A 21,680-nucleotide genomic window follows, 5' to 3' on the forward strand; every position below is an offset into this window, starting at 1 on the left:
CAAAAAAACCGAGAGGCAGGTCTGGATATTTGGAGGGTGCGGCCCAGATCCGCGTCAGGATCCGTTCAGCAGTCTTATCACAGTTGGAAAGAAGCTGTTCCCAAATCTGGCTGTACAAGTCTTCAAGCTCCTAAGCCTTCTCCCGGAGGGAAGAGGGACGAAAAGTGTGTTGGCTGGGTTGATTATCCTGGCAGCACTGCTCTGTCAGCGTGCGGTGTAAAGTGAGTCCATGGACGGAAGATTGGTTTGTGTGATGTGCTGGGCTGTGTTCATGATCTTCTGCAGCTTCTTCCGGTCTTGGACAGGACAACTTCCATACCAGGTTGTGATGTACCCCAGAAGAATGCTTTCTACGGTGCATCTATAAAAATTAGTGAGGGTATTAAGGGGACAGGTCAAATTTCCTTAGCTTCCTCAGGAAGTAAATAGAGGGGAATGTCAAAGTTATTTTTTTTTTTTAAACACAGTGGTAGGTGCATGCAACATGTTGTCAGGGGTGGTGTTAGAGGCAGGTACATTAGGGACAATTAAGAGATTCAAAGATGAAAGAAAAATAAGGGCTATGTGGATGAGAAGGATTAGATTGATCTTGGAATAGGCTGAAGGAGCAGCACAACATTGTAGGCTGAAGGGGTTGTACTGTGCTGTCCTGTTCTATGTTCCTCTGTCAACGTCATGACAAAAGAGTCACCTGAGGAAATACACCTAACAAATTTCAGACTTCAAACCACTGAGTCTCTTGAGTTCAGGTGTTCTGAACTCAAAAACACCAAAACGTTTTGTGAGGAAATGTCAGGCCAAAGAAATTTTTAAAACCATACATGCAGGCCGATAAAATGCAGGCACGTGACGGGAAGGCAGACAGCATTAACTGGGTGCTGGTGACACTGTCAGAAAGTCTAACAAATTTGGGGTAGCACAGTAGCATCAACAACAGTGATGTGTGTTCAATTCCGCCGATGCCTGTAAGGAGTTTCTATGTCCTCCCTCTGACTGTGTTGGTTTCCTCTGGGTGTCCTCGTTTCCTCCCACATTCCAAAGACGACCGGGTCAGTAACTTAACTGGTCACATGGGTGTAAATGGACGGCACAGACTCACTGGGCCAGAAAGGCCTGTTAGTTGCTGTATCTCTAAAATAAACTGCAAACATAAAGAGGCAGCACAGAATATAATTGACAGACTTGAATTAGGGTAATAGCAAAGCATCTTATCACTATACTAAGGGTAAGAAGGTAACTAGGGAGAGAGTAGTGCTCATTAGGGCCCAAAGTAATAGTGGAGCTGGAGGAAGCAAGTGAAGTCTTAGCTGGAGAATTTAGAGAGATGCACAGTGATTCACTAAAAAAGTGTTAATAGAGTCTTGGTAGACTTAAAGATGGATGAATCCCCAAGGCTTGATGAACTACATACCAGGCTGATAATGTGAGGCAAGGGAAAATATATTATTGGAGTCCTTAGAGACGGTTAAATCTTCACTGGTCACAGGTAATGCTGAATGCCTGGGTGTCAGCAAATGTGGTACTGTTATCAAAGGAAGACAGCAGGGGTAGGACAGGTAATTACAGGTGATGAGGTTCTCAAGGCTTCAGCAAGGACAGGCGTAGGCCATAGGAAGATTTTTTATTTGTTACTTTTTTATTGCACATTCAGAGCAGTAGAGATGACAGGCAGGGTAGTGCAATGCTCCTCTTGTGGGATGTGGGAAGACAGGGAGACCTTCAGTGTCCCTGACCACTACACCTGTGAGAAACGCATCCAGCTGCAGCTTCTAAGGAATTGGAGCTGGAGCGGGATGAATTCTGCATCATTTGGGAGGAAGAGGAGCTGAATGATAGGACATACAGGGAGGCAGTTACACCCAAGGTGCAGGGCACAGGTGACTGGGTTACTATTAAAAGGAGGAAAGGCGATAGGCAGCCAGTGCAGAATACCCCTGTGGCTTTTCCCCTCAACAACAGGTAGACCACTTTGGATATTGTTGGAGGGATGACCTGGCAGGGGAAAGTCACAGTGCTCAGGTCTCTGGCACTGAATCTAGCTCTGTGGCTCAGAAGGGAAGAGGGGGAAGAAATGAGCTGCAGTGAAAAGGGATTTTTTGGTTAGGGGAACAGAAAGGTTCTGTGGATGAGAATGAGATCTGCAGATAGCACGTTGCCTCGCAGGTAATGGGACCTCTCACATCGAGTCCACAGCATTCTTATTTGGGAGGGTGAACAGCCAGAGGTTGTGATACACATCAGTACCAATGACATGGGTAAGAGGGATGATGAGGTCTTGCAAAGAGAGTTTAGGGAGTTAGGTGCCAAGTTAAAGGGTAGGACATCCAAGGTTGTGATCTCAGGATTGCCCTGCGTGCCATGTGCTGAGGCCAGAAATAGGAAGATTATACAGTTTAGCATGTGGCTATGGAGACAGTGCAGAAAAGAGGGCTTTGTATTTTTGGATCATTGGGCTCTCTTCCAGGGAAGAAATTTGCCAAGAACAATCATGGTCATGGGACCAGGATCACATACAGTATGTAACACGGCACATAATGATGATAATAATGAGCCACTAATGAGACTTGGCTGCAGGAGGACAGGACTGGCACCTCAATGTTCAGGGGTTTCATTGTTTTAGATGTGATAGAGTGAGAGTAATAGGGGAGGGATAGCATTACTAGTCAGGGGAAATGTCACAGCAATGCTCAGTCAGTACAGACTGGACAGCTTGTCTAATGAAGCTTTATGGGTAGAACTGAGGAATAAGAAAGATATAACCACATTAATGGAATTATATGATAGACAACCCAACAGCCCACGGGATTTAGCGGAGCAATTTTGTAACGAGATCACAGATGGTTGCAAGAAACATAAGGTTGTGATTGTGGGTGATTTTAACTTTCCACATATTGATTGGGATTCCCATACTGTAAAAGGAATTTACCAAATGTATTCAGGAAAGTTTCCTTAATCAGTATATAGAAGTCCCAACTACAGAGAGTGTGATACTAGATCTCCTATTAGGGAATGGGACAGGGCAGATGACAAAAGTTTGTGTAGGGGAATACTTAGCATCTAATGATCATAATGCCATTAGTTTCAAGGTAATTATGAAAAAGGATAGGTCCGGTCCTCAGGATGAGATTCTAGATTGGAGAAAGGCCATTCTTGATGGTATCAGAAAGGATCTGGCAAGTGTGGATTGGGACAGGTTGTTTTCTGGCAAAGGTGTACTTGGTAAATGAGAGATCTTCAGAAGTGATATTTTGAGAGTACAGAGTTTGTATGTTCCTGTCAGAATAAAAGGCAGGGATAGCAGGTTTGGGGAACCTTGCTTTTCAAGAGATATTGAGGCCCTGGTTAAGACAAAGGAGGTGAATAGCAGGTATAGGCAGGTAGGAACAAATGAGGTATTTGGGGAGTATGAGAAATGCAAGAGAACACTTAAGGAGGACATCAGGAGGGCTAAAAGAAGGCATGAGATTCTAGCAGACAAGGTGAAGGAGAATCCTAAGGGCTTCTACAGATATATTCAGAGCAAAAGGATAGCAAGGGACAAAATTGTTCCCCTGGAATATCTGAGAGGTACTCTATGTGTGGAGCTGAAAGAGATGGGGGAGATCTTAAATGGATTTTTTACATCTGTATTTCATTGAAAGCTGGACACGGAGACAATGGAGGTGAAGCAAAACAGCAGTGAGGTCATGGACCCATTACAAATTATAGAGGGGAAGGAGGTACTTGCTGTCTTGAGGCAAATTGGGGTGGATAAATCCCCAGGGCCTGACAAGGTGTTCCCTCGGACCCTGTGGGAGGCAAGTGTAGAAATTGCAGGAGCCCTAGTAGAGATTAGTAGTGAGAAAGTTATTGGAAGGTATTCTAAGGGACCAAATATATAAGTATTTGGATACACAGGGACTGATTAGGGATAGTCAACTTGACTTTGTGCATGGTAGGTCATGTCCAACCAATCTAACAGAGAATTTTGTGGATGTTACCAGGAAAGCCGATGAAGACAGGACAGTGGATGTTCTCCAAATGGATTTTAGCAAGGTCTTATACAAAGTCCCCAGTGGAAGGTTGGTCAAGAAGGTTCAGTCGCTTGGCATTCCAGATGAGGTAGTAAAATGGATTAGACATTGATTTTGCAGGAGAAACCAGAGAGTGGTGGTAGGTGGTTGTCTCTCTGAATGGAGGGCTGTGACTAGCGGTGTGCTACAGGGATCAGTGCTGCGTCCGTTGTAGTTTGTTGTCTACATCAATGATCTGGATGATAATGTGGTGAACTGTATCAGCAAATTTGCAGATGACACCAAGGTTGGGGGTGTCCCATCTAGGTCATGCTCTTTTCTTGCTGCTGCCATCAGGTAGTAGGTACAAGGGCCTCAGGACTCTTCCTTAGTCAGGGCATTAGATCAGACAAAGGGGTTATGATACAAACTTTAGAAAAGATTGACTTGGCTGCAACAGCATTCAATTCTGGTTACCACACTACAGAAAGGATGTGATTGCATTGGACAGAGTGCACTGGAGATTCAACAAGATATGCCAGAGATGAAGTACTTCATTTATACAGAGAGATGGGATAGACTGGGTTTGTTGTCCTTGGAGAATCTGACAGAGGCATGCAAAATAATGAGTGTAGGAAACTTTACCCCACAGCAGAGGTATCGACAACTGGAGGTCATAGGTTATGGAGTAAGAGTTTTAAAAGCGAACATAAGGAAATAACTTGGTTGGAAACTATAATGCACTGCTTGTGTGCATGGTGGAAGTGGCTACTCTCAGAACCTTCTTATACCGAGTCCAGCACGACAATTGCAAGGCATAGAAGGCTATAAACCAAGTGCAGGAAAATGAGAAGAGTATTGATAAAGTAGAGATGATTAGCATGGGCATGGTGGGCCAGTTTCTGTATTCTAACCTAATGCTGTTAAAGTATAACAGAAGTTATATTTCAGGTTGGTGACTTGACACTAGGAAATTGTTCCATCTCAGTTCTTCCTCTCCACAGAGGCTGCCTGACCTGGTTTAATATTTTAGGCATTTTCTGATCTTATTTCATAACTCCATTCTCCACTGTATTGTCATTTAATTCCAGTTTATTATAGTTATACAGAAAGGAAGCAGCCTATCAAGTTCATATTGACCATCAAGCACTCATTAACACAAATATCACATTTTATTCTACTCCTCCCCCATCCTGCCACCCCCTTCTCATGAATCTCCCATTTGCTAGGAGCAATTTACAGAGACCAATCAACCAACCAACCCACACAGTCACAGGGGAAGTGTGGAAACTCCACACTGACAACACCAGGAGGCAGGACTGAACCTGGGTCACTGCAAGGCAGCAGTTCTATCAGATGTACCACTGCGGTGCTCTTATCCTCCTGTTGTTCTGCCACGTGCACTTCAACCTATTTTACTTGCAAACATAAATGTAGAGGAATTGCAGCTTCTTTTCTCCTGTATTGAAGTAACTAGCTGAAATTGGTTCAAGTTCTGTAAGTTAATATTGCAGATCTGCAATTTTATGTTATCAGGAAGGATAATCTGCTTCCTCTCATTTTGGATACAAATGCAATGACAAACTTACTTTGCCACTACAGAGTTAACATGAGTCCTCACCAGTCCCAAATACTGGTCAATTTGTGCCTGTAGACAGACATAAAACACATATCATTAAAATAAATACACAGATTTTAATGTAATAATTTACTTGATAATCTGATGATTTGATCATTTATGCAAATAAATAAAGATTTACCTGGTATTTCTCATATACAACAGGCAAGGTAAACATAGAAACAACAGCTAGAAAGAAATATCAACAAATTAATTGTTGTATTAATGGTGATTGACCACATTTACATAACTATACCCAACTAAATAGAAATTGTACAGCACTAGATACGTTACTAAAATTTAAGGTATGGAAAAATTGAAAAGCACGAGTAAGTCAGCATATGAAGGACAAGCTGTAATCACAAAACTTAATGACAAGAACGCAAGACTGGGAGACTTCAAGTGAAGCAAAACAATACATCATTTCCTCTTCTTTCACCCATTCAGAAACTGTTGATTGTATTCTAGTTAACTTCTTCCAACCGAAACTGAACAAATAACCATGCAAGAAATAGGCTGAAGGACTTCCAATAATGTACAACATTTAAAATACAGGCATTGAGGTAGACACACCAGGAAGGGTCTTAATCCTGAAGTGATTCATAAAGTAGTCATGTAAATTGGACAGCAGGAAAAAATAATAACAAAATAAGCAATAAATATCAAGAACATGAGATAAAGAGTCCCTGAAAATGTGTGCACAAGTTGTGAGAACAACTCGATGATGGGGGCAAGTGAAGTTGAGTGTATTTATCCCCTTCATTCAACTATACATCAAGAAATGGTAACAGGAAAGGAAGACTTCAATAACAAGAACAGACAGGACACACAATTTACAGTTATCAATTGTGAGCACCATCTTGATACTCACAGAGAGCACTGATAGGGCATCCTGAGAATCTAAAATTCTGGGTGTAATACAAGATATGGGCATATTAACAGAGCATCATATATTGGTCTGCCCAGGTATATGGTAAATGATCACAAGGACACCAGGGCGGGCAAAATTTCGGGTACAAGAGGAGTTTACAAGCTGTGCTCGGGGCATACAGTGCTAAAAAAAAACCCCCACAAATAATTGATCAACCATATAGCCTTTTCTGAAACCACTGTGTGTGATCCGTTGACCAGCAGTAGTGTGTTTCCACTGTGTATTTAAGTACTTTGTGACATTCTCTGTTAATCAACCTGGTGTTACAATTGAAATGGAATATGCAAGGGTAATCTGTTCTCAGTAGATCCCTTTATGGGAATTTCAGGGTTCCCAGAAGGACGTGGAATAAAAGTGGTTGCCTGGATTAAGACTACTAACATATCCCATCATCACATAGAAACTATACCAATCTCATCCAGGCATTACAAAGCTGAGACATGGGTGTAGAAGTGTAGCACGTGAAAAATACTGATAGATGCTAAAGGATCTTAGGGTGCAAGTCCATAGCTCTTTGGAAGTGGCAACAATGTAGATAGGATGGCAAAGAAGGGATACAGCATACTTGTCTTCACTGGTTGGGAGTTGAGTATAAAAGTTGGGTAGTCACATTACAGATATATAAATGTTTGGGTCGGCTTCATTTGGAGACATGTGCATTTCTAGCACCATATTACACATAGAAGCTTTGGAGAGGGTGCAGAAGAGATTCACCAGAATGCTGTCTGGACTAGAGAGTTTTAGCTATAAAGAGTGGTTGGTAAACTTGAATCGTTTTTTCTGGAGCATTGGAGACTGAGGGAGTGACCTGATAGATAATATAGGATAGAGCGAGCCTTTATTCCCCCAGGGTGGAAATATCAAATCCTCAGGGCATAGCTTTGGGGGGAGGGGGGGGATGTTGAAAAGGCTCTTACAAGGCAAGATTTTAGACACAGAGAGTTGTAGATGCCAGGAGCGTGCTGGTAGGGGGAGTGGTGGAATCAGACATAACAACGACATTTAAGGGCCATTGGACAGACCCATGAACAGGCAGGGAACGGAGGGGTATAAATGTGGAGTTTAAATTGTCATTACAGCCAGCACAAACATTATGGGCTGATGGGCCTGTTTCTGTGCTGTACTGCTCTATGTTCTAGAAATCATCAGATCAATCTCATTCCGAGCCAAGTGTCTACCGCCAACCAGGTGGACATGGGATACTGTTGACAGCTACATGGGGCTATTTACCCACATTCCTTAGCTGCTCATGGCCACTGAAGAGATCAAAAACCAGGGCTGAATAGCTTGGTTTAGATCTCATAGCGATCACCTTGGCAGCCTTCCTTCGCAATTAAATAATTTGGCCCAGTGTTATTAATTTTGAATGAGAGCACAAAGATGGCCACAAGGAAAACAGGATTTACTTGATCTGGCTTGATAGTCATACAGAGCCATTGTGCTCATTGGATAGAAGGCCATAGGTTGTGCAGTCACCAGCAGAGCTATTTGAACATTACGAATGACATCCTGCAGCTGGGGATTCCCACTGTGGTGAAATTTGCACATGTACATGACGTTATAAAACAGCCCCCTGAGATTCATGGGAAATAACCTCCCATAGCTTAGTTCATTACAGCTGATTTACATATTTGAAATTAAACACTTAGTTATTGATATCAACCTTTAAACCCATTAAAGCGAAAAGTCAAACAGAACAGGCAGAGACAAGGAGACTGAGTGCCTGACTCCATTTTATATACACATTCTGCTCCCTGATCAACTTTGCTATTCAGTTATTTTAACACTGGGACATCAAATGGAAATATCAAGACCTACAAGGTTGCTAGATGAGTAGAGCACTGGGGCAAATGCTATGTTATTCAGCAACATGTTGAGCAACAAAACTACTGAATTAACTGTTGTAATATATTCATATAAGAACATAATTACCCATAATCATCAAAGTCAAGCCATTGAAGATAGCTCCAACATAGGTCAGTAGCCACATCAGTACTGCAAACTTGAAAATAAATTAAAATGAATATGAGAACATGAGTCTGCATCAAAAATAGAATTCATGCTGATCCTCAAGTCATTGCAATCAGTTTTTTCTCTGCTGAGTTATATCTGCCACACTTTAAATTGAAGGTTCAAAGTAAATGTACTATCAATGTATATGTCACAATATACTGCCCTGAGATGTGGTTTTTGAGGAGGATGCAAAGAATATCATGGACGAATCCAATATCTAACGAGGATGTCATGAACAGAGCAAACACAAAAAGAGAAATAATGTACGAGATCATGAAAAGGCAACGTAACTTCATTGGACATGTGATTAGGAAAGAGGAGTTAGAATGCACGGTAATTATGGGAAAGATTTAAGGGAAGAAAGCAAGAGGAAGACAAAGACAGAGATGATGGAGACAGCAGCCAGAGAACTGGAAACGAATACCAATGAGTTGATCCACTTGACCTGAAACAGGAGTGTGTGGGCCATGGCAGTCAAAGCTCAAACTGGGAATGGCACCTGATGATGATGATGATACTACCCTGAGTTCCAATTTTGTAGGCATTCACAGTAGATACAAAGAAACATAATAGAATCAATGCAAAACAGCTCCACATTATCTAAACCGCAACTATTCTTCCTAATATGCTCCAGTATATTTTACAAAAGAGAAATGGAATATTCATTCTTTCTTAGCTCCTTATTTTAATATTTTGTCCTTGGGCTTATTCTGTTTCAAAACATCACAATGTCAGTGGTAGTTTCAATTGAAGGTGATCTTTTACATTCCAATGGAATAGAGTAAAATACATTCTTAACTTTAAAAATACTTTGATAGCAGAAACATAAAAAGTAAATAGTTTATAACATTTTTAAAGAGGCTGCTCTTTATTCATCAAGGCCCCATTGTGTTAAATTTTGAACTGTCAATAGGAATTGTTCCTAATGTACGTGGATCATTCAAACAAATACTGCTGTTATTTATGCCTTTCTGTACTAAGACTGTGAAAACACTCAAGTAGATTATCTGTCTTACAGACTGTCCTTCAATGCACGGCCTGTTTCCTAGAGTTTAATCTGTATATTAATAGCCAGCAGGCCTCAACCCCTATTCTCCCAAAGTTCTACATAATCATCAATTCCTCGATGTATCAAATAGTTATCCATTTCCACATTAAATATTTCTAATTATCTGGCCTCCACCACCCTCAGAGATAGAGTCCTCCAAATTCAATGCCCTTTGAGAGAAGAAATTCCCACGCATCAAGGTTATAAATGACTGGCCCCTTATTTTATAGCTTGGTCCCCTTTAATTTTCCATCCCATTCTAATCGATTTGACTGTAGCTTTTTGGTGTGTTCCATGAGGCTCAACAGAAACTTGAGGAAAATAATTTTATCTTCCATCTGGACACATTGCTCATTAAGTTTATTCACTGCATTCTTTTCCTTAACATTTATGCATTTTAATTCTATCTTTACATTCCTTAGTCCAATTAGCTTGCTCCCATTTAATTCCGGAATACATTCTTTTCTAGTTGTATTCAACACTCCCACTTCTTTCTGCATCACAATACTTTAATTTCTTCTATCATATCCAAATTTCTTCTTAATGAACTTAAATGAATTTCCAACCACATAGCCACACAATCTGAGACATCCTTATTGTTATCTCTATAATTCTACATGCTCTGAGTTCATCTGATGCAGGGTCCCTCATATGATCTTCACCTCCAATGTACTGCAAACCCCATTCTGCTGCCCTCATCACACATCAACCCAAACTGTGTTTCCATTTTTTGTTCATCTGTATTGTACTTCATGTTGTGTGCTTATTATGGGTAATTTGTCACGTGGGTTGGGCAAAGGAGAAGTGAAGAGTATGGTTACATATTCATGCTCTGTCTTGGGTTAGTTCAGTCTAGGTAGAACCAGACAGGCAGCTGGAATGATTTTTTTTTTGTTGACCGCTTAATGCTAATTGGAATGCTTAGATAATCTTAATTATTCTTAGACTGCTTATTTTGTGATATCACTAGTTTTAGTTTCATTAGTTTTTGTATCGTTACAAGAGATTGCTGGTTTCTTAATAAAGAGTTGAACGTACTCTTTTGAACTTTGGAGTGTGTCAAACAGCGTCAAACCCCATGATTAGTCACTGAGCGGTTCTGGTTTGTTTTCATTAACCACTACACTTTGCTTCCTGATGTACATTGGCTCCCATTTATGCAAAGCCTTGGTTTAAAAAATTTCATTCTCCTTTTCAAATCTTCCCATGTCCACGTCATCTATGTTTTATCTGTATAACCTCCTCCAGCTCTATAGTGCTTTGAAATATCTGAGTAATTCTAGAATCGTGAGCATTTTCAAAGATAACTATTCTACAACTAATTATTATCTCTCTAATTATCAAGATTCCATGTCCAAACTTCTCAGGCTCTTTACGATCTTTAATATTCTTCTTAAAATCACCTCCTTAATAAAGTTGATCATGATTTGTATTATAGCTCCTCACGTAGATTGCTGTAACATTTTTGCTTGATCCTATTAAGTGCAATTGGATGTCTTACCTAACTGGAGATGTGAGCCAAGATAGTTTTTTTTTCCATTACTTTTGACATTGAAGATCCCAAATTAATTTCAGTCAAAAAAAAACTTCCACTTTAAAGTATATGCAGGGGAACACTGTTCTTTCTTTATTGAATTTTGGAGTAATCAATTTATTGATTTCCTCAACAGCCACATTAGGAAAAGAAAATCAATATAATATTTAACTATTAAGCAACACACACAAAAAGTGCTGGTGAACGCAGCAGGCCAGGCAGCATCTATAAGAAGAGGTACAATCGATATTTCCGGCCGAGACCCTTTGTCAGGACTTAATTATTAAAATATTTTTTGCATTCCACTCAGTTGATATGTTTCTTTTTGCATCACAAGGATTACCCACAAAGTATTTCAGCTATGCCATGAAGTGGTATCATTTGGATAATGGAAACAATATTGAAAGTCACAAGTAATCATTCATTCTTTAGGAAGTGAGGCCATTGATTTGATGGGAATACAAATTCCTGATCTTTACACCCTGGGATAAATAAGTGAGTATTATTATACCACAGCAAAAGAGAAGAGAATAACTCAATAACTCACTTAGTTTGCTCAGGATAACACTGTTTAAAATTCTAATAAATAGAAGATCCAGACAGAAAAAAATACCTAGGAAGTTCTTGGTGAGAACGTTGTTTCTTCCCCCCCCCCCCACCCCCGAGTGATATGCTTCTTTGCTCCATATTTTGAACTATGTTACTTGCTATTTCTGAATGTTAGCTTGCCATTTTGAATGTTTTGCCCCTTGGCCCCAGAGCCTCATTCAGCTATATCTATGTATGGTTTGAATGACAATTAACATTGATTTGATTTGAGAGACAGATTTGCAACTCCACAATGATAAAAGCAGTAGGGCTGAACCTCTTTCCCAGTTAAAGATTTAAAGGAAATACAATCAATAAGTCTTCCTATTTGAGTCCTAAAATAGAAGAATTTATTTTGTTCTTACTTTCAGAGAATCCACCAGGTCCTGCACAAGAAAGAGTCGTCGCAGTTCTTTGACCGTACTGTTTACGTACACCAGTGCAGAATCAGCATACTTTTGAATCTGCTCTTCAGACAGGGTAGTATCCAAATCCAAATAAGCTCTGACAATATAAAAATAGACTTAATTTAAGAGAAAAAAAATGAAAGGTGGGGGGGAAGAGCAGTTCTAGTGCTAGGATATGGAGAAAATTTATTTCATAGACTGTTGAGAACTCAAGATCTTCTTATGCAACTCAAACAATAATTAAATGCATTAAGCCCATGTGTCACCATAACTCATTTTAGTTTACCATTTATCAAAATAGTGGCATCCTGCACCATTCCATGTAAATTCTCAATTAAATCTATGCTTATTTGTCATTTATAACTACAATAAAGTCACAAAACTGAAATTTGAGTCATGCAATTTTACATTGATTATTGCAGTATTATTTCTTCTAACACCAATCTTTGAAAAATACTGAGTTTGTGTTTTATTTTATTTTCTCTTTCACAAGCACCCAAGTGATAGTCAAGTTCTCAACATGGTACAGCAACAATCTGCTCTCGTGGATCTTGCTCAACCCAACCCAACTGTTCACCTCAGCAATGATTCATAAAGCAGAGATATGGTAATAAATACTAATGTTTGAACAGGGTTTCTGTGCATTTCTGGATGTTTTAAATGACATTAAAGCTTTTACAACTTTATGAAGCTGTATAACCTGCCAAAAGAAAGAAGTCTAGCAACATTCAGCAACAAACAAAAACAATGAATTAGGAATCATGACCAATATATTCATAAACAGCAAAATAAACAAAAATATTCAATCCTGTTGCAGCCCCTTTTAAAGAACACAAGCCACTCTGGAATGAGATGAGAAAGAGTTTCAAACTTCACTTCAGTACCAATATTACCTTATCACCACTATTCTCAGGTTAATAATCTGATAAGGGTCTTGGTAAATTAAAATACATGAAATTTTAAGAGAACATTATCATTTGACATAACTGATAAAATATTATTGGCAAATGGAGCCGGGGTGGCAGAAAATACGAAAGGACTGTACACTTACTTAAAAGGATGTCCTTCATCAGTCTTCTGCACAGCCTGTAAAACTGATTTATAAATTCTGAAGCTGATTGTGGCTGAGAGGGCGGCAAGTGCCAGGTAGGCGATCACACTCACAACACTGAACTGAGTCAGTGAGAATAAGAGGAGGAGCACACTTCCAAAGACAATTCCCGTCTGCTTGATGTCACGCCAGTACAGCAGGTCAATAACTGCGAAGGAAGAAGGAAATGAATCAGAAAAAAAAACCCACTGCGATTGTAATTTTACCAGAAGATAATGCAAAAATAAAGAGCGAAGCAAGTTTAATTTCTAACTATAATGCATGAAGGAAAAAAAAGGATTAAATGCAATCTTTTACAGTCTTCATTGTAAATTATATTGTGTCTACAGAAAAAAGAATAAAGTAACATCAACTTCAGAAATTGCATGTTTTTTTAAAAAACTGTTCTTTAAATATTTAGAGATACAGTAAAAGGCCTTTCTGGCTCAATGACCCTGTGCTGCTCAATTACACCCATGTGACCAATTAACCAATGAACTCATACATCTTTGGGATGTGGGAGGAAACTGGAGCACCTGAAGAAAACCCACACAGGTCACAGGGAGTATTGTCAAACTACGTACAGACAGCAGGAGAATTGAACCTAGATCGCCAGCACTGTAATAGTATTACACTAACCGCTATGCTACCCTGCTGGCCCATCATTGTTTGTGTTTTGTTAACAATGATGAAGATCCAGTTATAAAAACACTCGTGTTGGCAGCAGACAACAGAGCAGGCTCATGAGCTCTACATCCACTGTCCATCGCATTAAGTTTTGCGGTTAAAATTAACTTCAAGAAAAGTTTCTGTACATGTAAGCGAGCAGCACAAGCAATTTTTTTTTAGCTTTAAAGGGCAGTGACCCACTGGTGACATGGCCTATTGAAAAGTATATGAGGGAAATGTCAATAGTGTGTGAGTCAGCAACTAACAAATATTATTTTGTTAGAAATAATATTGCCAGTATCCAATCAAAGTGACATTTTCATCAACTAGGTGGGTCTCTGGAGGTGTTTGGTGGAGAAATGAATTATTTTAATCCAATATTAACTGACTGACATTTGAAATATTGTGCAGGTTTAGATATTCTTATCTAAAAATTGTTCCTGTATTTAAGGAGGTTTGGAATTAACTTTATATTAAGGTTGTAAACAATGCAAGGACAAAAACAATTTCATGAAGATCCCAGATAATTCAAGTTATCTTGGTACATGAATAATGTAGATACAAGCAGGATATTAAACTCTGAGTGAGAATTCTCTCCCTGCTAAAAACATTAGCTCCAGTACAAGATAAATGCTCAAAATTTAACAATATACTATTAACCAATCTTTTGGGAAACTATTTGGATAATGAAAAAAGATATAAAATATCTCCTCAGAAAAATTATAAGTTATACAAAGATCAGGAGATGGTTGAGAAAAGGAAGAGAAATGCAATTTCTTTCCTCAGGAGAAAAAGTCAAGTTTTTCTAAGCTTCATTCACTGGACTTGATCATCATTGGCAAGGACAGCACTTAATAACCATCTAGGATCGCCCCTGAGGAAGTGGGGGTAAGTTGTGAAATACTGCTTTCCACGTATGTTTTGTTCAGTAAGAACTCTAACTTAATGATGATTAAAACAAAAGGCCACATACTTCCCTGTCAGTGTGGGGTGAACCTTGAATTGGAAAGTATAGCACTTGCTGCTTGTACCTTCCTGGGTGGTAGAAGTCAAATATCTGGACCAGTTAACATAAAAGTGTAATCCTGTGTCCCGTGTCATTCAGACCGACCCCCCCTCCATCCCCCCAGTCAACTCTTGGGTCCTTGAAACCTCATCTTCTCATCTTCCTCCCACCTCACCTTCCCTGAACACACCAACCTCCTTTTTCCTCAGACACTAACAACTCTCCTGATCCCAGCTCTCATCCATGCCGGGTCTTCACAATTCCCTCTGACCTTTCCATCTCTGAGGCAGAAAGTTCTGTTTTCAGTAAGGGCCTCACCTTTGTACCCCTGTGCCCACACCTCAGTGTGTTCTGCACCCACCACGATGCTGAATTCTTCTTCCACGCCTCCGCCTCCAAGCCCACTTCTTTGTCAAGGATTCCACACCTCACACAGATGACCCCTTCCTCCATCTGCAACCCTCCTCTTCTTGGACACCCCAATCTCTGCCTGTTTTAGATAATTTCATCTCAATTGCCGACGAGATATCAACTGTCTCGATTTAAACACACCTCTCTCTTCCTCGAACCTTACACCCTCTGAACGCACCGCCCTCCTCTCACTCTGTATTAATCCCAACCTTACCATCAAACCCACAGATAAAGGGTGTGCTGTTGTAGTGTGCGCACTGACCTCTACCTTGCTGAGGCCAGGTGACAACTCTCAGACACCTCCTCATACTGACCCCTTGAGGAATACTCCACTCCACACCATCAGGAGACTACCTCTGACACTAATATTGACCTCGTCCACTCTGGGGAACTACCTACCACTGCCAGCAAACTTAGTTCCCTTACCCTGCACTGCTCGCTTCTTCCTCCTACCCAAATTCCACAAGCAAGACTGTCTGGGTAGGCCTATTATCTCTGCCTACTCCTGCACCTCTGAATTTGTGTCCTCATACTTCAATTCCATGGTCCAGTCCCTTCCCACCCACAGCCACGACACTGCTCATGCCCTCGATCTCAGTAACTTTCAATTCCCTGGCCCTGACCGCCTCATCTTTACCATGGACGTTCAGTCCCTATAGAATTCTATCCTCCATCAAAAAGTTCTCTAAGGCAGCCTCCAACCAATCCCCCTCCACCATCACCCTCCTCCGAACTCACCCTTAACAATTTTCCCTTTGGCTCCTCTCACTTTCTCCAAACCCGAAGTGTAGCCATGGGTACTCACTTGGGCCCAAGCTATGCTGCCTGTTTGAAACCTTCCCCAGTCATACTCCCAACTCTTACTCCACAACAATTACAACCGCATTGTTGCTGCTTCATGCACCCATGCTGAGCTCATCCATTTAATAACTTTTGCCTCTAACTTCCACCCTGCCCTTAAATTCACTTGGACCATCTCTGACACCTCCCTCACCTTTCTTGATCTGTTTGTCTCCAACTCTGGGGACAACTGTCAACCGACATCTCTTATAAACCTAGTGATTCCCATAGCTATCTCCACCACTGTATACCTCTTCCCATCCTGTCTCCTGTGAAAATACTGTTCCCTTTTCTCAGCTCTTCATCTCGCCGGACCTGTTCCTAGGATGCAGCTTTCCTTTCCAGAACATCAAAGGTGTCCTCCCTCTTTAAAGAACGGGGTTTCGCTCCCTCCACTATTGATGCTGCACTCACCCACATCATCTCCATTTCCCATACATCTGTGAGCACCCCATCTTCTCGCCACCTTAATAGTGACAGAGTCCCTCTTGAGCTACCTATCACCCCACCAGCCTCCGCATCCAACATATTAACCTCTGCAACTTCTGCCATCTCCAAAGATCAGAGTGGTGAACTAGAGGAGGTGGGGGTGGGTGGGGGGGGGGAGATTGGTTTTCGCCGAAGGAGAAATTGATATTCATGCCATCAGGCTGGAGGGTACCAAAGCGGAATATAAGGTGTTGCTCCTCCATGCTGTGTGGCCTCATCTTGGCGCAAGCGGAGGCATGGTTCAACAATTTGGAATTGGAATGGGAATTGGAATTAAACGCTTGGCCACCAGGAAGGAGAAATGGAGACTCAATGACCCCATCACTAAGCATATCTTTACCTACCCCTCCCTCCACTTTCTGCAGCCATCGCTCCTTCTACAATTCCCTTGTCCATTCGTCCCTCCACACTAATCTCCATCCTGGCAAGCAGCCCAAGTGCTTCATCTGTCCATATACCACCTCCATTCAGAGCCCCAGGCAGTCCTTCCAGGTGAGGCAACACTTCACCCACAAGTCTGCTGGGGTTGTCTATTGTGTCCAGTGCTCCCGACTCGGCCGCCTCTGTATTGGAGAGATCCGTCGTAAATTGAGGGGCCGCTTTGTTGAGCACCTCTGCACCGTCCACCACAAGCGGGACTTCCTGGTGGCCAAACATTTTAATTCCGATTCACATTCCCATTCCAAAGTGTCGATCCATGGCCTCCTCTTGTGCCGAGATCAGGCCACACAGCATAGAAGAGCAACACCTTACATTCCACTTTGGTACTATCCAACCTGATGGCATGAATATCGATTTCTCCTTCCAGTGAACAAAAACTGCCCCCCCCCACCCCCACTATTCACCACTGATCTTTTATTACTTCGCACTTGCCTATTACTTCCTCCCTGGGTCCCCTTCCCCTTCCCCTATTGTCCACTCTCACCTCCTTTCAGATTCTCTCTTCTCCAGCCCTTGACCTTCCTTTCTTTTCAAATCTTTTTATTGTTATATTATACAGGAAAAATAACATGAGTACATTGAAGTAGCAACACTTACAATGTCTCAAAAAAGACATTATCTTAAAGATTGAAAAAAAAATTTTGTGATAACAAAAAAAACCTACTAAGCAGAAAAAGTGAGAAAAAAAAGAACCCATTAGGCGTACAACCTCGGAGACATGCATCATACAAAAAGCTTCTAAAAATAAACATCAAACCGCCAGCAAGAAAAGAAAATATACTAAAAAATTTACAATTAGATCGTGGAAAAATTATATCAATTAGCTTAAATGATAATAACGTGGAAATGAGCCCCATCTTTTCTCAAAATCAAATAAAGGTTCAAAAGTTCAACTTCTAATTTTCTCCAAACTAAGACATAGCATCACTTGAGAGAACCATTGTGACAAAGTGGGAGCTGATGTATCCTTCCACTTCAACAAAATGGCCCTCCTAGCTATCAATGTAACAAATACAATAACATGTTGGTCAGACACAGAAATACCATTAATATTTTGAGGAATTATTCCAAAAAGCACAGTTAATTTATTAGGTTGTAAGTGTTGAAAAAACCTACTTCCAGAACTGTTCCAATATAGAACAAGACCAAAACATATGTGTCAGTGTAACTATCTCAGATTTACATCTATCACAATTATATCAACATTAGAAAAGATTTTAGAAAGTCTCCCCTTTGTCAAATGATAACGATGTACAATTTTAAATTGAATCAATGAATGGCTAGCACAAATTGAAGAGTTAACCAACTTCAAAATCCGCATCCAATCCTCCGTCATAAAAGTCAAATTAAGTTCCTTTTCTGAATCCCGTTTAATCTTAGCTAAAGGACTCTTATCCCATTGTAATAATAAATTATAAATTCTTCCAATAGAACCCTTAGTCAAAGGATTCATACTCATAATAGTATCTAACAGGTCAGCCTCCAATATGTAAGATAGATAGATAGATAGATATACTTTATTAATCCCGAAGGAAATTGGGTTTCGTTACAGCTGCACCAACCAAGAATAGAGCGTAAATATAGCAATACAAAAACCACAAACAATCAAACAACAAAATACAAACTATGCCAGATGGAAAATAAGTCCAGGACTAGTCTATTGGCACAGGGTGTCTGACCCTCCACGGGAGGAGCTGCACATTCTATGGCCACAGGCAGGAACGACCTCCCGCGCCGCCCAGTGTTCTATCTCGGTGGAATGTGGCCGAAGTCCAACAGTAAAAAGTTCAATATCTGGTCTACAAACACGTTCCTCAATTGTAATATACCCCAGATTGCACCATCTGTTGTTAACCAGAACAGTAAGCACCCAACTCCTTTACGCTTACCGCTCTCAGTGCACTTCTGGTCAGCCGGAACGGTCTGGAAGCCGTCCATGGAGAAGTTTTGATCGGGAATGTCCTTGTGCAAGGAAAATTACTTAAATATTTTTGTAAAAAATGTCTAACTTGAAGGTATTGCAGAAAGTGTGAGTATGAAAGAGAATATTTATCAATTAATTGTTCAAAAGACATCAATCTATCTTCTTTAAATAAATCCAAAAAAGAATTAATACCATTATTTTTCCAAAGTAAAAAAATTGGATCACTCAAAGAAGGCTTAAAAAAGTAATTTCGATAAATTAAACTACAAAGTTTAAATTTTTTAAGATTAAAAAAATTGCGGAACTGGAGCCAAATTTGTAAAGAATACTTAATCATAGGATATAGGTTTAAATTAACAATTTTAACTACTTGCACAGGTAAAGGAGCTCCCAATAACAAGGTTAAATAAAACTGTTTTACAACTTTCAGTTCCAGGTCTACCCAAATTGGCCGATCGCTCTTATCAACCCAGTATAACCAAAAAGACATGTATTGCACATTAACAGTCCAATAATACATTCTTAGATTAGGCAAAGCAAGACTTCCATCCTTTTTCAATTTTTTTAAGTGACATTTACTAATTCTTGGTCTTTTATTGTTCCAAATAAAAGATAAAATAATAGAATCAATCTGATCAAAAAACTTCCTAGTCAAAAAAACAGGAATATTCTGAAATAAATATAAAAATTTTGGTAAAATCATCATTTTAACTATATGAATACGACCAACAAGTGAAAATGTAAGTGGACTCCATCTACTAAATAAATACTTCATAGAGTCTACTAAGGGAACAAAATTGGCTTTATAAAGATCCTGACGGAGGGTCTCGGCCTGAAACGTTGACTGCACCTCTTCCTACAGATGCTGCCTGGCCTGCTGCGTTCACCAGCAACTTTGATGTGTGTTGTTATAAAGATCCTTTTTGTTTTAGTAATTATAATACCTAAATATCTGAAAGAGTCTGTAACTTTAAAAGGAGTATTATCATATATAGAGACAGAATCATTTAAAGGAAACAATTCACTTTTACTAAAATTTATTTTATATCCTGAAAAACCTCCAAATTCATTAAATAATTTTAGCAAGGCAGGAATGGATTCGTCAGGGTTAGATATATAAACCAATAACTCATCAGTGTAAAGAGAGATCTTATGCATGGTCTCATTCACAAAAATCCCATGGATATTTTTAGCCTCACAAAGAGCAATAGCAAGGGGTTCTAATACTAAATTAAACAACAAAGGACTTAATGGACAACCTTGTCTTGTCCCCCATGAAAGCTGAAAAAAAGGAGACCTACAATTGTTAGTGACAACAGTAGCAATAGGGGCTTTATATATCATTTTAATCCAATTATTAAAATTAGCACCAAAGCCAAATTTCTCTAAAACATTGAATAAATATTTCCATTCGACTTGATCGAACGCTTTTTCAGCATCCAAAGATACAACACATTGTGGAGTTTTAAAAGAGGACGAATATACAGTATAATGTTAAATAGTCTCCGAGCATTTGAAAAAGAATAGCAACCCTTTATAAAGCCTGTTTGATCTTTAAAAATAATTTTACCCAAAATATTCTCCAACCGATTGGCCATTATCTTCCACAAAATCTTAGCGTTGACATTCAGTAACGAAATAGGTCTATATGAAGCACAGTCAGTAGGATCTTTATCTTTTTTAAGAATTAATGAAATAGAAGCCTCATAAAAAGTAGAGGGTAAGTCACCTTTCACAAAAGAATCCTTAAACATTTCCAACATATATGGAGAAAGCAACTTTCCAAATTTTTTATAAAATTCTACAGGATAGCCATCAAGTCCTGGAGACTTACAAGATTGCATTGAAAAAATAGCTTTATGAATTTCCGCTTCAGTGATTTGAGCATCGAGAGTTTTTTGATCCTCAGCCGAGATTTTAGGAAAAACAATCTTTCGTAAAAAAGCATTCACTTCAGAAGAATCTAACGGACATTGAGATTTATAAAGCTCAGCATAAAAATCTTGAAAAATCTTATTAATTTCTTCATATTCCTGAGATAAGGTACCATCTTTCCTATAAATTTTCATGATTTGCCTTTTGGCTGCAGCCATTTTTAATTGAGATGCAAGCAGTTTATTATTTTTATCTCCAAACATATAAAATTGGCTCTTTAACTTAAGCAAATATCTTCAATGGGATGAGTTAATAACAGGTTATATTGTGATTGAAGTTCCACCCTTTGTTTAAATAAAATCAGTATTGGGGGAAATTGCATAGATATTATCTAACTCTTTAATTTGTTTTGAAATTCTATCTAATTCCGCTTTAGTTTGTTTTTTTAAATTTAGCTGAATAAGAAATAATCTGACCACGTAAAAATGCTTTAAACGTATCTCATATAACTAATTTAGACATACCCCCTATATCATTAAAAAGAAAACAATCTTTTATCTGGGTTTCAATGAAACTGACAAAGTCAGAGTTTTGCAATAATGTCTGAGACATGCGCCAAGGTGGGTCCACAAGGATGACATCATCAAATTCAAAAGACAAACTCAGAGGCGCATGATCAGATATAGCAAAAGCGTCATATTCGCAAGTTTTAACACTAGGCAAGAAGTGGGGATCGATTATAATATAATCGATCCTCAAATATTTTTTATAAACATGTGAGAAGAAAGAATATTCTCTGTTATT

At 39.5% G+C, this 21,680-nt stretch overlaps 1 protein-coding gene across 3 annotated transcripts in view; it reads right to left on the minus strand.

Moving 5' to 3' along the window:
* rtn1a (reticulon 1a) overlaps nt 1-21,680 on the minus strand; it is a 217,097-nt gene that overhangs the window by 1,127 nt on the left and 194,290 nt on the right. For all 3 annotated transcript variants that reach the window (XM_072271288.1, XM_072271274.1, XM_072271281.1), the window contains 5 exons: nt 13,183-13,390; nt 12,090-12,228; nt 8,474-8,543; nt 5,753-5,799; nt 5,582-5,640 (listed from right to left, as the gene is read on the minus strand). In XM_072271288.1, the coding sequence (XP_072127389.1) occupies nt 5,582-5,640; nt 5,753-5,799; nt 8,474-8,543; nt 12,090-12,228; nt 13,183-13,390 (523 nt within the window). The remainder of the gene's footprint in view (nt 1-5,581; nt 5,641-5,752; nt 5,800-8,473; nt 8,544-12,089; nt 12,229-13,182; nt 13,391-21,680) is intronic.

The sequence above is a fragment of the Mobula birostris genome, chromosome 1 (assembly GCF_030028105.1).
Source record: "Mobula birostris isolate sMobBir1 chromosome 1, sMobBir1.hap1, whole genome shotgun sequence".
NCBI classification, from domain to species: Eukaryota; Metazoa; Chordata; class Chondrichthyes; order Myliobatiformes; family Myliobatidae; genus Mobula; species Mobula birostris.